Here is a 14,426-nt window from a genome sequence, read left to right as displayed (position 1 = left end):
TAAACGGAAAAATAAAAAATCACAAACTGCTTCAATTTGTATGTATGCCTACATAGTGTACATTTAACATGCTGACTGAGAAAGGAAAATTTTGAGCATCCTTAAAGTTATATTATTTTGAACTATTCGAAGTAACAGACTCGTCTCAGGAAAAATATTTCCAAGTACTTGTCCATGCAACAAGTGAGTTCCAACCAATACTTATCCCTGTAATCACTCTTGTAAAAAAATCTACCAGCACCCGATGATACTTGTCCCTGTAATCACTCTTGTAAAAAATATCTACCAGCACCCGATGAATGCTTGATATTACAGCGGGTCCAAACTATCAAGACATTTTGTTTTTAGCAAGGAGCTCAGGCAAAAAATAAAACCTCACAAATCAGGTTTGATTTGTAGGTATGCCTACATAGCTTACATTTAACAAGATAATCAAAGAAAGAAGTATAGAATATCCTTAAGGTTATATGATTTGAACTATTCTAAATTACCTACAGAACTCTGGAAAAATGTTTCCATGTATTCTTCTTTGGGACGAGTGAGTTACAATCATTTGGACAACTACGACAACTACACAAATTGGTGATTTGTCAGGTGGATTACCAGAATACTGACTAGAAATGATGATCAAAGTTTTTTTTAAAAACTGGTGATTTGTCCACCCATGAATACTGGAAATGCATATCAGAGTTGTATACAAATAAGTGATCTGTCCACCCCTGAATACAGGAAACAATTATTACAGTTTTAAACATATTGGTGATTTGTCTACCTCTAAATACTAGAAATGTGCATCAGAGTTTTATACAAATTACTGATTTGTCCACTCCTGAATACATGAAACAATTATTACAGTTTTAAACATATTAGTGATTTGTCTATCCCTGAATACTGGAAAAATCAAAGTTTTATACAAATTAGTGATTTTTCTGCCCATGAATACTAGAAATGTGCATCACAGCTTTATACAAATTACTGATTTGTCCACTCCTGAATAGTAGAAACGATGATCAAAGTTTTATACAAAGTTTTATACAAATTAGTGATTTGTCCACCCCTGAATACTAGAAATGTGCATCAAAGTTAAATATAAATTATTGATTTTTATCTGCCCATGAAATTAGAAATGTCAATCAAAGTTTTATGAATGACATTGTAGTTAAAGATGAATTAGACACTGATGCCTATTTCTCATTTAACTGTATATAGATCGTATAAAATGTAATTAGTAAAATTCTAAGATATTAAAAATATTATATATTTATATTCTGAAGGCAGTAAGCATTCGAGCATTCTGCAAAGAAAAAACTAACAAGAATTCAGGAGACTATAAAATCTGTTTCTTAAAAATTAATGAAAAGAGAAAATAAGAAGATAAAAAACATTTGCAAACTTTATTCTTACTGTATATACAGTCCTACCCATTTATGTCGACATCCTCGGGCTCAAGGAAATATTGTCAACATAGGCAGATGTTGAGATAAGTGGGGGGAGGTGGGATGGAGGAAAAAATACAAGTTAAATTCGTCAGTAACGGGTGACCTGTCATCAGTGAGTAGCACTTACACTTTCAGAAAACAAACAATGGACATTTTGAGTACATGAAGACAAAACCAGTGTGAAATACACTGTTATATTGACAAATTACATTTTGGTGACCTTTGTGTAATAAAATCCACAATAAAATATTGCATCGGTCACATCCTGATATGAAAAACATTCACTACGATATTCAGAGTTGATATTTAATGTCGGTATCAGCACATGGTTGCATAGTTGTTATTTACATGCTTCAAGTACATGTACTTAAATTGTCCTAGATTTTGGTCAGTCTGTTCCCATCTTATTGAGGCTACCAAGGGGATGGGGCTATTCACAGGGAAATGAAAACATGTGAACAAGTTGGTTTAAACAGTACATGTATTTAGTTACAGAAGTCATTGTGAAAAGCGCTTAAAATCAAACAAGAGATATCTGGCTGATATGATTAATAAAGGCAATTTATTGTATACACTGACACATGCTAAATAAAGTTAAAACGGAAACTTTCACAGCACAATAAACTTGTTTTAATCACTGATCACTTTGGAAAATGCAAGAATCGATCAGATTTCATTGCTTTTATTTAAGTCACTGCAAGAGGCCAACTTTATAGGACCAAACAAAAGCCTGTTTTTTTCTCCAATCATGACATTAAAGCCTGGCAGCAAGATCAACTAATTGTTGAACAAAGTATGGGTCGGAACTGGCAGCTTGTCGACATAAATTATTAGAAAACAAAGGATTTGTTCAAGCTGGGACCAACAGCTTCTGTCGACATGTACATTTATTTTTTATCTCGATGTCGACATAAGCATGACAATTTTGGTAGTAATAGTAGACCATGGGACTGGGACATGGCTTTTTTGTCGAAATAGGAGGCTTGTCGATATAAGTGGGTAGGACTGTACTCACTTATAAGTTGAGTAAAAAACTGCAAACAAAAATGATCCTAATCTGCAATAGCATAATGTACAAGTATATCAGGGTCTATGTTGTTTGTTCTACTGATTACTTCTAACAAACTGCACAGACCATGATCTGTTGGCAGATTAGGTGATGGCAGATCTGAGTCTGTGTAGTTTGCAGTTGGACTCATAAGTAAGTAGTTAGTTTGGTGAAATTGATGTGTAAACCATATTCTGTTTGTGTGATAGCTCACCTTTATGAGATCTCCTTGATTTTTTCTTCCTCCTTTTCTTTTTATTTGCCTTCACTACACCATCACTGATATGGACAATTTTGCTTTTGCTGTGTTTCCCCAGAGATACGATTCCTCCTTTGGCATTAATTATAGTTGTTTTTGAATTTGTCCCTGCATTTTTGCCTTTTATCTTCTCATCTATGCAAAAAAAGAAGGAAATATCTGAAATCACATGAAATAAATAAATAAATAAATAACAAAAGTCAGAAAATGGCAATGCTCATTTCAATTAATATATGCAGACATGACTTCATTTGACCACTCTGGTAACCTGTTAAGTAGTTCAAGAGTCTGCCTCTGATGCAGGAGGCTGGGTGTTCAAATTCTGGCCAAGTTATAACAAAGACTTATACAAATGATATGGCCAGCTTCCTCACTTAGTGCTCAGCATTAAGAGGTTAGTGTTAGGACTGGTCGGCCTAGTGTCAGGATAGTGTGACTGGATGGGACATGATGCTTCATGTCTGCAGCATCATACCCCAGTGCCAGATATCACTATAAACTGCCACAATGCAGACATTGTGGCGATATGACTGAAAAATTGTTAAAGCTATATTAAAAATTAAAAACACACACACAGACTTCATCTGAATGTTCTGAATGTTTTTGTTTTCTTTCTGCTATTGTACTAAGATAAAATGGGGTTTCTTTTGCATTTCCTATAATATTCAATAAATTAGAAATATGGAAATTCTGGTAATCTTTTTCATGAAAATTATGTTGTTGTTGTTGTTGTGGGTTTCACATCATTTTTCAGCACACAATAGTCTATACATGTCAATCAGTATAACTGGTGGAGGAAGAAGGTGGGAAAACCCTGGCCAGAACCAGCCACCCCTTTTTTTTTTATTTCAGTAATAGTGGGAAGCTGATTTCAAGCTTTATCATATACCCACATTGGCAGAGCCCGAGACTTGAACCCATACAGACAGAGGTGAGATGGCAGTGATTGGCAAAGGTGAGCATTTTACACCACTCTGCCACCAGGGGCTCCTCAGGCAGATGTGTGTAATATGTAATCTAGATAATGTTAAAAACACAATGTATGAAATCCTTCATATATTAAATCTGTATGCAGCATGTTCATGGCTAAAAACATGTTTCTGTATAAAACCAAAATTTGGTACTGACCACCAAAAGGTCCCTTTCTTTATCACAAATATTTCTTAATTTTGAAGGCTGTACAGCTATTATGGAACTATCTAACCATAAAGAATTTAAGATCTTATAAAACTGGATAAAGGAATTTAAAGTTCTTGTGCCTGATTTACATACAATAGCTTTTTGTGGAGTGATTTCTTCTGATGAAAATTTTGAATTCTCGTCTTTCTTCATCAGTACTAGAAGTTGCAAGAAATTTGTATTCCATTTTACTGGGCTCCATAGTAAGGAAATTTGTAAAACAATTTACCATGCTCTATAATAAAGAAATTTTGTCTTCTTTTTTTACCCAGTTTCATAGTTTAAAAATTTGTATTCTTTTTTTTTTACCCAGTTTCATAGTTTAAAAATTTGTATTCTTTTTTTTTACCCAGTTTCATAGTTTAAAAATTTGTATTCTTTTTTTACCCAGTTTCATAGTTTAAAAATTTGTATTCTTTTTTTAACCAGTTTCATAGTTTAAAAATTTGTATTCTTTTTTTTACCCAGTTTCATAGTTTAAAAATTTGTATTCTTTTTTTTGCCCAGTTTCATAGTTTAAAAATTTGTATTCTTTTTTTACCCAGTTTCATAGTTTAAAAATTTGTATTCTTTTTTTCACCCAGTTTCATAGTTTAAAAATTTGTATTCTTTTTTTTTGCCAGTTTCATAGTTTAAATTTGTATTCTTTTTTACAATGCTTCATATTCAAGATTTTTTTTATTCTTTTGACCAGGCTCCATTGACAAAACAGCCTTAATACAAAAGGCAAACTCAACACTCAAAATACCAAAACAAAGAAAATCATACCAAGAATTTCTCAGTAATTAAATGCGGCATGTATGTATAGATATTAACAACTGGATAAAGCCAAAATGTTTCTAGATTATAAACTTCACTGTAGGAAAGTTATGTGAGATCAAACATTTTGAAATTAGTGAATCAGCTCTTGTGCTGAGACACATCTGTAACAATGGGGCCAGTGTTAGGTGGTTTAATGTTTTTATTTTGTCATCTAGCAGTACTTGAGCATTCAGATTTCACATCCTGCTTGAATAGTTTCATAGCATACATAACAAGAGTAAACTGAACTGCATATTCCATGCCCACCTTATTTTTAACAACCATCAATGGAGGCACAAGAATGGTATGGTTGACATGGGAGATTACTGACTGAGTGTATTATCAATGCCCTCTATCCCAATGTGGGAGATTAATGACTGAGTGTATTATCAATGCGCTCTATCACAATGTGGGAGATTAATTACTGAGTGTATTATCAATGCCCTCTATCACAATGTTGGAGATTACTGACTGAGTGTTTTGTCAATGACCTCTATCACAATGTGCGAGATTACTGACTGAGTGTATTATCAATGACCTCTATCACAATGTGAGAGATTAATTTCTGAGTGTATTATCAATGACCTCTATCACAATTTGGGAGATTGATGACTGAGTGTTTTATCAATGACCTCTATCACAATGTGGGAGATTACTGCCTGATTGTATTATTAATGACCTCTATCACAATGTGGGAGATTACTGCCTGACCTCTATCAATGACCTCTATCACAATGTGGGAGATTACTGACTGAGTGTATTATCAATGACCTATATCACAAAGTGGGAGATTACTGCCTGACCTCTATCAATGACCTCTATCACAATGTGGGAGATTAATGACTGAGTGTATTATCAATGACCTATATCACAAAGTGGGAGATTACTGCCTGACTTCTATCACAATGTGGGAGATTACTGACTGAGTGTATTATCAATGACCTCTATCACAATGTGAGAGATTAATTTCTGAGTGTATTATCAATGACCTCTATCACAATTTGGGAGATTGATGACTGAGTGTTTTATCAATGACCTCTATCACAATGTGGGAGATTACTGCCTGATTGTATTATCAATGACCTCTATCACAATGTGGGAGATTACTGCCTGACCTCTATCAATGACCTCTATCACAATGTGGGAGATTACTGACTGAGTGTATTATCAATGACCTATATCACAAAGTGGGAGATTACTGCCTGACCTCTATCAATGACCTCTATCACAATGTGGGAGATTACTGACTGAGTGTATTATCAATGACCTCTATCACAATGTTGGAGATTACTGACTGACCTCTATCAATGACCTCTATCACAATGTGGGAGATTACTGACTGACCTCTATCACAATGTGCGGTCCAAGTATATCACTTAAAAATAATGTAATTATGCAGAACCATATATATTCTTTCTGTCAATCAGATCTTGACCTCTGACCTTTTAATCCCAAAACTGACAGTTTTTTTAGCCTCGAGTGCAGGCAATCTAATTACTGTACATGATTGAGAACTTGTGTTACGCTATTGTTTAGAGACCATTTTTCTCACTTCACTGTCACAGAGATATTGACCTTTAATCTTTCAACCCCAAAATCAATAGACTTCTTACATGCACCAAGTGCAATCAGTCAGAAGGTTTGCTTCAGGTCTCTGATGTAGAACCATTGCAATTTTGTGGAAACAATTTTTCTTATTTCTGGTTCGGTGACCATTAATCACAAAATTTATACAGTTCTTTCTTACTGATGTTCAACCTATTGACACAGTTTGGTCCAGATATGTTGTTGTTGCCATGGGGTTTAATGCCATTATTCAGCACAATAGAGGCTATACTTGGCAGCCAGTATAGCTGGTGGAGGAGGAACCCATGAGAACCCAAGAAATAACCTCTGACTCATGGGAATTTACTGGCAGACAAGGTATGTGATGTGTAACTAACGTTATATTTTGAAAACCATTTTTCTTCAGTCATAGTGACCTTGACATTTCTTTGACTTTGATCCTAAAACTAACTGGATTATTTTTTAACCCAGGTGCAAGCCAATCACAAAGACTGGAAACTTTGGACAACTTGTGGTAGTGTGCAGAAACAAAATTGATAACAGACAGATAGGATTACAATATAATAACATAAACACTCTGGTTTATCTTTGGTATAGTAATTCAAGAAATATGGGTTGCAGTGAGCAGTATTTATGACGAGTCTGTAGTACACATCAATATATCCCCCTTCACCAAATATGAATCTTGATATAACAGTATGCATACAGGGTACTAGAAAACTAATCTGGTTTTGAGCTAAACCAAAAACCTGACATAAGCCAATAAAATGTGAAATGTAGGTCAGTGACAATATTTGTGGAAAGGGTATGGTACTAACAGAGATGTGTAAAATCATCTAGTTTAACGATTCTAGCATGAACAGAACTTGAAAAATTAATGTAAAAAATGAAACATTAAATATAGGTTACAATGACCTACCTACTTTTGTGATGAGAGTGCAGTGCTCTTCAACATGCATCTCAATGTTCTAGAATCTCTCTCTCTCTCTCTCTCTCTCTCTCTCTCTATATATATATATATAGGCAGCTAAAACACATATGATCATTAGCTACATGTTCAAATGTAACCTAAGCTAGTAAAGTATGAAATGTAGATACCAGTGACCTTATTTTGTAGTATGGGTATGATACTAACAGATGCAAGCAATCATCTAGTTTGATGATTTTATCATGAACAGAGTTTGAGAAATGAACTTAAAATATAAAATTTAACCAAAGTCGGTGAAACATGAAACAAAGGTTACAGTTACCTAATTTTGTGACGAGGGTATATTACTCAAAAAGATGCATCACCTCTCTAACTTTCATGAATGAAGGTGTAGCAGTAAAAACAAACTTCTAATGAGCTAAATGTAAAAGCCACTAAAATGTGAAATATGGGTCACTGTGATCTTCATGTGAGGTACGGCCATGTTATTAATAAAGATACATATAATCAATGCGTGAGATGGGGGAGGGTATGTGCTATAAAACCCACTCCATACTGTTGCCTTGGACCAAGGAAAAAAGAATGATTGAAACTCAGCAAATGTGTACATATGCACTAATCAAACACTTTAAAAAACCTAACTTGTTCTGAATTCCACTCACAAAGTATATCTAAAAATATCTGGTAAACATACAAACTGAGTCTATGTAGTTGGGGGAAGAGTAAGAGAAAGGGATATAAAAAGATGCAAAACTGCATTTTTTTGTGTTTTGAGTTGGAGGAAAGAATTTGCTTGATATAATGTATGCTGTTACTTGCTGCTGACTGAAGGCAAAACATGCTTCTAATTTCTTACTTCTTATTGGAGGTCTAGGCAGCGACGTTGTATCGGAGGTCTAGACAGCGACGTTGTATCGGAGGTCTAGGCAGCGACATTGTATCGGAGGTCTAGACAGCGACATTGTAACATTCTCACTCTGCCATCCCAGGTCCAACAACTGGCTCCAGCATGTGCAAGGGTAAAGTGGTTACCCATCCATGGTTGGAAATCTTATCTGGTTTTTCAAATTTCCTCTACCACCAAAGACCACATTACATCAATCAAGAATGCTTAATACAAGTTTTGTAAAAATGAAAACAATAACAAGTTTATTGTTTAATGTTACCTGGTGAGACATCCGAGTCATCTGATGAACTTGAGTCCTCACTTGTTGAATCACTCTCTGAGTCACTGCTCTCTTGTCTGCGATGATGGGGCCTGTGCTTGGGTTTTTCTACGTTCTCTATCTGCAAACAAATTATATTTCTGTTATATGGACTGATAAAAAATAACTTGTATTAATATGTATCAATATGTATTTATGTAACTGCTCGTATCATGGTCAACACTGATATAAAAAGACCTTAAATCTGTCAAAATATAGACTAAATAGCGGATTACAAAGGGACTCATTTTTGTCTCATCTGTATCTATGTCATGCTCACATAAGTGTAGCTATGTCTAACACAGGAGATATGTAAGTGCAGTACATTTTTAATGATAAAGATTTATCATTCCGTAGATACAATTTAAAAAACCACCAAATAATGTGTTTTGTTTTGATTTGTAATTATCACCGTATAAATTGTATCGATAAATTGGCACAATTTAATAACATTATTGAATGCATTTCTCCAATACTATTTTTCATTTAGGGACTTCTTACAAATGTGTTTTTGTATATACTGTAAATGTTGTCTACTGATGTTAAGTTGTTTACAGCTCGCATTACTACAATCACATAAATGACAAAACAATGATGTCAAATAGTCGATTTACAAAAATATTTAAAAAGTATAATGTATCTACCTGAAAAGCATATATGATAATGATGCAAAAGTGCTTGAAAGAATAAACGATGAACATAACTGATACCAATTTATTTTTATATATTAACTGGCATATGGACCTATTCACATTTTCACACACATATATATAACTTTAAAATATATATATATACTGATTACAGTTCTCCTATGACGAGCCTATCCATCATCTCCACTTCAAAGCTGGCACCTGGGGGTGAAAATAGGAAGAAAACTGTCATGGAATTGTGTACATTGTTTACATATTATTTTGATGTAGTGAAGTCAGTTCAATCCATGCTGCTTGGGCAAAGTGCTGACGATGTGAAAACCAATATACCTTGAGTGCACTGACCAATCATAGCAATATAGCCTGTGCACTTATAGGCTCACAGTAGAGTCAAACATTATGGAAGGTCTTGTCAGTGAGTGATCCAGCTGTAGAGGTATGTGAATTGTGAAATTACTTTCCCATAGAATTGTTTCATTCTAATATTTATTCTGTAGTTTCGGTAGTTCCGATTTGTGTCATATAATGCAATGTTATTAAGTTTATGATATTCTGTGTTCTAGTTTACCAGTGTGTAACTGAACAGAACGATTGCATTCACATAAATGTTGCATGTATCAAGGGATGAGAGAATGTTACTTAATGTTCTGTAAGATTCTCATCAGATACAGGTTAACATATTAACCTGATTATGATAACCTTGTAGAATGGTCTCAATAATATGATTTTTGTAAAATCAACTACATTTGCATCACATACATCAATACATGTTATACATGACATAGTCACAGATATTACATGGATTTAGATGTTATATTTTCAGCTGCGAAATAGAGCTATGCTGTATCTTCATGTTTGCACCACAGTGAAGGTGTCGTTTTAGCCATGGTGCTAATTTGGGTTGGTATATACCCACTGTTGGTGGTGCCATGGGCCCATAAGAAGATAATGGTTATCACTTGGTAAAGGACCAAGTCTTCAGGACCAATGGGTCTGCAGGGAGGGGCGACCCTTTTGTGGCAACTCCTGGACAATCTGGCTGAACATTGGTGGTGAAATACCTTGCAGTAATGAACTGGACATCGCAAGATACATGTCCTAATTTTTACAATCATTTATCACTAATTGTGTGAAAACGTGTTACACATTTACAAAATTTATCATAATTTGAGTGAAAATTTCGTGGCAGCTCCTTGACCATCTGGCTGAACATTGGCGATGAAATACCTTGCGGTGATAAACTGGACATCGCAAGGCACATGTTCTAATTTTTACAATCATTTATTACTATTTGAGTGAAAATTTTATCATTGTTTATGTGAATCATTTTGTCATTATTTGAGTGAAATCACTTTGTTTTAACAGTCCTTAATTTGTTTCTTTTTTGCATTTATTTTATTCAATATCATTTTTCTTTTAAACTGCAATTTGTTCAAGCTAGGAACTGTATTATTCACATGTATGTCAGTTATTTAACTCAGTGTTCATCAATGTCTTAAATATCCAATATTTGGATTTGTTGAGTTTGGTAAAGGGTTTTTCTACCTTTATATCATCTATAAGTAAACATTGTATATTAGTTACCATTCTTAGTGTCTTCATTGTGATCTGTCCCCAACCCGGTTCATCTCGTTACAAACACAGTAAAACAAAACTTAGTTCAGAAAGTTAGCAATTATCAAGACCATACATTCTGCTCAATATTTAGAACTGTTTAGTGTTTTTAATAATCCAAAAAAAAGACATGTAAGAACTTGCTTTTTTCAGTCCAATGATACCATGTCAGAACCTGCTTATTTTCAGTCCAATGATACCATGATACCATGTCAGAACCTGCTTATTTTCAGTCCAATGATACCATGTCAGAACCTGCTTTTTTTCAGTCCAATGATACCATGATACCATGTCAGTACCTGCTTATTTTCAGTCCAATGATACCATGTCAGTACCTGCTTATTTTCAGTCCAATGATACCATGATACCATGTCAGAACCTGCTTATTTTCAGTCCAATGATACCATGATACCATGTCAGTACCTGCTTATTTTCAGTCCAATGATACCATGTCAGTACCTGCTTATTTTCAGTCCAATGATACCATGTCAGAACCTGCTTATCTTCAGTCCAATGATACCATGTCAGAACATGCTTATCTTCAGTCCAATGATACCATGATACCATGTCAGTACCTGCTTATTTTCAGTCCAATGATACCATGTCAGAACCTGCTTATTTTTAGTCCAATGATACCATGATACCATGTCAGAACTTGCTTATTTTCAGTCCATTAATAAAACCATGATACCATGTCAGAACCTGCTTATTTTCAGTCCAATGATACCATGTCAGAACCTGCTTTTTTTCAGTCCAATGTTACCATGATACCATGTCAGTACCTGCTTATTTTCAGTCCAATGGTACCATGTCAGTACCTGCTTATTTTCAGTCCAATGATACCATGTCAGAACCTGCTTTTTTCCAGTCCAATGATACCATGATACCATGTCAGTACCTGCTTATTTTCAGTCCAATGATACCGTGTCAGTACCTGCTTATTTTCAGTCCAATGATACCATGTCAGAACCTGCTTATCTTCAGTCCAATGATACCATGATACCATGTCAGTACCTGCTTATTTTCAGTCCAATGATACCATGTCAGAACCTGCTTATCTTCAGTCCAATGATACCATGATACCATGTCAGTACCTGCTTATTTTCAGTTCAATGATACCATGTCAGAACCTGCTTATTTTTAGTCCAATGATGCCATGATACCATGTCAGAACTTGCTTATTTTCAGTCCATTAATAATACCATGATACCATGTCAGAACCTGCTTATTTTCAGTCCAATGATACCATGATACCATGTCAGAACTTGCTTATTTTCAGTCCATTAATAATACCATGATACCATGTCAGAACCTGCTTATTTTCAGTCCAATGATAGTAATGATAATTCTTACCCTTGTCCCTTGAGTAGCTTCACCGTTTCCTATGATTTGGGGTTTCCCTGTACCAGACTGGCTTGGTGTCTTACCTAAACCAAATTGAAAAATAACATTGAATGGACAAAAGTGAAAATGCACATAAATGAGTTGTTATTGTGTTTCCCAAAGCAGCCTATCCACATTACAGATTTTTCTCTTTTATACCATACAAATCTGAAGGTCTGTGCCCTAAAGGAACTGGGAATTTGGCACTATCCTATGATTTGCCTGCTTCACCAGTAGATAATCCCAAAATGCAGCAGTGACTTGCTTGCTTCACCAGTACATAATCCCAAAACATAACAAACTAACTCACATGCTTTACCAGTACTTAATCCCAATTACCTTACCTGCTTCACTGGTACATAACTCTAAAACATTTCAGAGTCACTAATACAAGAAAACTAGGTCATTACAACCACAAGTTACTTTTCATGAGTGCCAAAATAAGTAACAAAGGTGGACACATCAAGTTTCATGGTCATACATGTGACTGAACCCAGGAAACTGTGTAAATCCTGAACAAAAAACTTCCATTCAATAAAGAAATACACAAAACTTCTATGCATACGTGTAGAATCTACCTGTGGTGAAATCTGAAAACTGATTAAATGTCTGGACTGTTTATATCAAAGTGAATGTGATCACTATGACCTACTTTCACTAGTAACGGTATGTTCAAATAATTAAAACAGTACAGGAGTAATACAACAACTGTTAGGAAAATTAAAACAACTTGATTACAAATGTTTCCAGTCAAATAATGATGCAGGGTATTCAGTGCCTATTCACCGCTTTGGAAACAATAAATATCAGCAACAACAACATTAAATTCACACAATCAGTACGAAACCTAGGTGTTACTCTGGACAGTATTCTCACATTGCACCAACATGTCATGAACATATGCAAGGCTGCATATCTAGAGCTGAGACGCATCAGCTCCATTCGCAAATATCATTCAGTTGATGCCACTGAAACACTTGTGTGTTTAGTACTTTCAAGACTGGAAACTATTGTAACTCAATTCTGTCTGGTTCATCTCAATATCTGTTCCAGAAATTTCAAAAGTTCAAAACACAGCTGCTCGGATCATACTTAAAGTACCACGATCAGAGCTCACCTCCCTGCTGCTCTGTACCCTACACTGGCTATCCATCCATTCTAGAATAAAAAACAAAATTTGTTCTGTGCTACGTTTCACTGACGGACTCTAGTCCAACATACCTATCTGACCTCACCCATGTGTACACACAAGAAAGATACTTGCACTCCTCTTCTGACAATCATATACTCATTATTCTCACAATGAAAACAAACTCATATGGACAGCATTCTTTTGCATACTAGGGCTCAGCAACGTGGAATGAATTGCACACTGAACTTAGACACAAAGACAGATTAGAATATGTGTTCCTGATTGGTAACAGACAGAAGGGCACAACACCTGATGAATGCAGGGCCATACCATTGACAGAAGGGCACAACACCTGATGAATGCAGTGCCATACCATTGACAGAAGGGCACAACACCTGATGAATGCAGGGCCATACCACTGACAGAACGGCACAACACCTGATGAATGCAGTGCCATACCATTGACAGAAGGGCACAACACCTGATGAATGCAGGGCCATACCATTGACAGAAAGGCACAACACCTGATGAATGCAGTGCCATACCAATGACAGAAGGGCACAACACCTGATGAATGCAGGGCCATACCATTGACAGAAGGGCACAACACCTGATGAATGCAGGGCCATACCATTGACAGAAGGGCACAACACCTGATGAATGCAGGGCCATACCACTGTCTCACTGGGCCTTACAGTCATTTTTAATAATATGACTAAATCTGATAGAACTGTCAGCAGTGATCAGCTGCTACAACCTCAAGTCTACTAATAAAATTAAATATTCAATGTTTTCTAAACCATTGCTTAACATATTTCCAGGCCTCAAATTTAACTTCAATATCTTCTGATGATAGTTTATATTACTAAAGTCTGAGCCATATCTGAATTCATGACTGCTCAGTTTGACAAGAGTTATGTAATATCTGCATTCATGACAGTTTAGTTTCACCAAGTCAATAGTAACATAAACTACAACAAAATGTTTCCATATTTGTATACATATCTCACTCACTCACTGCTGTTGTCATGTTTACATTGCACGAACTTGTACGATTTAATCATATTCACTGGATTTTTTTTTATAAATGGAGGATGTTGTTTTGTTGTTGTAGGGTTTAACGTCATTTTTCAGCACACGATAGGCTATACATGGTGGCCAGTATTAATGGTGGAGGAAGAACCCGGGAAAACCCCAGAAAGAACCACCGACCCACGAGAAG

The 14,426-nt window shown here is 35.4% G+C and overlaps 1 protein-coding gene across 3 annotated transcripts in view; it reads right to left on the bottom strand.

Annotated features, from left to right (window-relative positions):
• LOC149780360 (uncharacterized) overlaps positions 1-14,426 on the bottom strand; it is a 36,110-nt gene that overhangs the window by 9,070 nt on the left and 12,614 nt on the right. For all 3 annotated transcript variants that reach the window (XM_089937257.1, XM_089937256.1, XM_089937255.1), the window contains 3 exons: positions 12,043-12,116; positions 8,387-8,507; positions 2,702-2,881 (listed from right to left, as the gene is read on the bottom strand). In XM_089937257.1, coding sequence (XP_089793383.1) covers positions 2,702-2,881; positions 8,387-8,507; positions 12,043-12,116 — 375 coding nt within the window. The remainder of the gene's footprint in view (positions 1-2,701; positions 2,882-8,386; positions 8,508-12,042; positions 12,117-14,426) is intronic.

Source organism: Sinohyriopsis cumingii, chromosome 16 (assembly GCF_028554795.1).
Source record: "Sinohyriopsis cumingii isolate HCF-2022 chromosome 16, ASM2855479v2, whole genome shotgun sequence".
In the NCBI taxonomy this organism is placed as follows: Eukaryota; Metazoa; Mollusca; class Bivalvia; order Unionida; family Unionidae; genus Sinohyriopsis; species Sinohyriopsis cumingii.
Note: the sequence above shows the minus strand (reverse complement) of the source record. Positions and strands in the feature narration are given on the sequence as shown.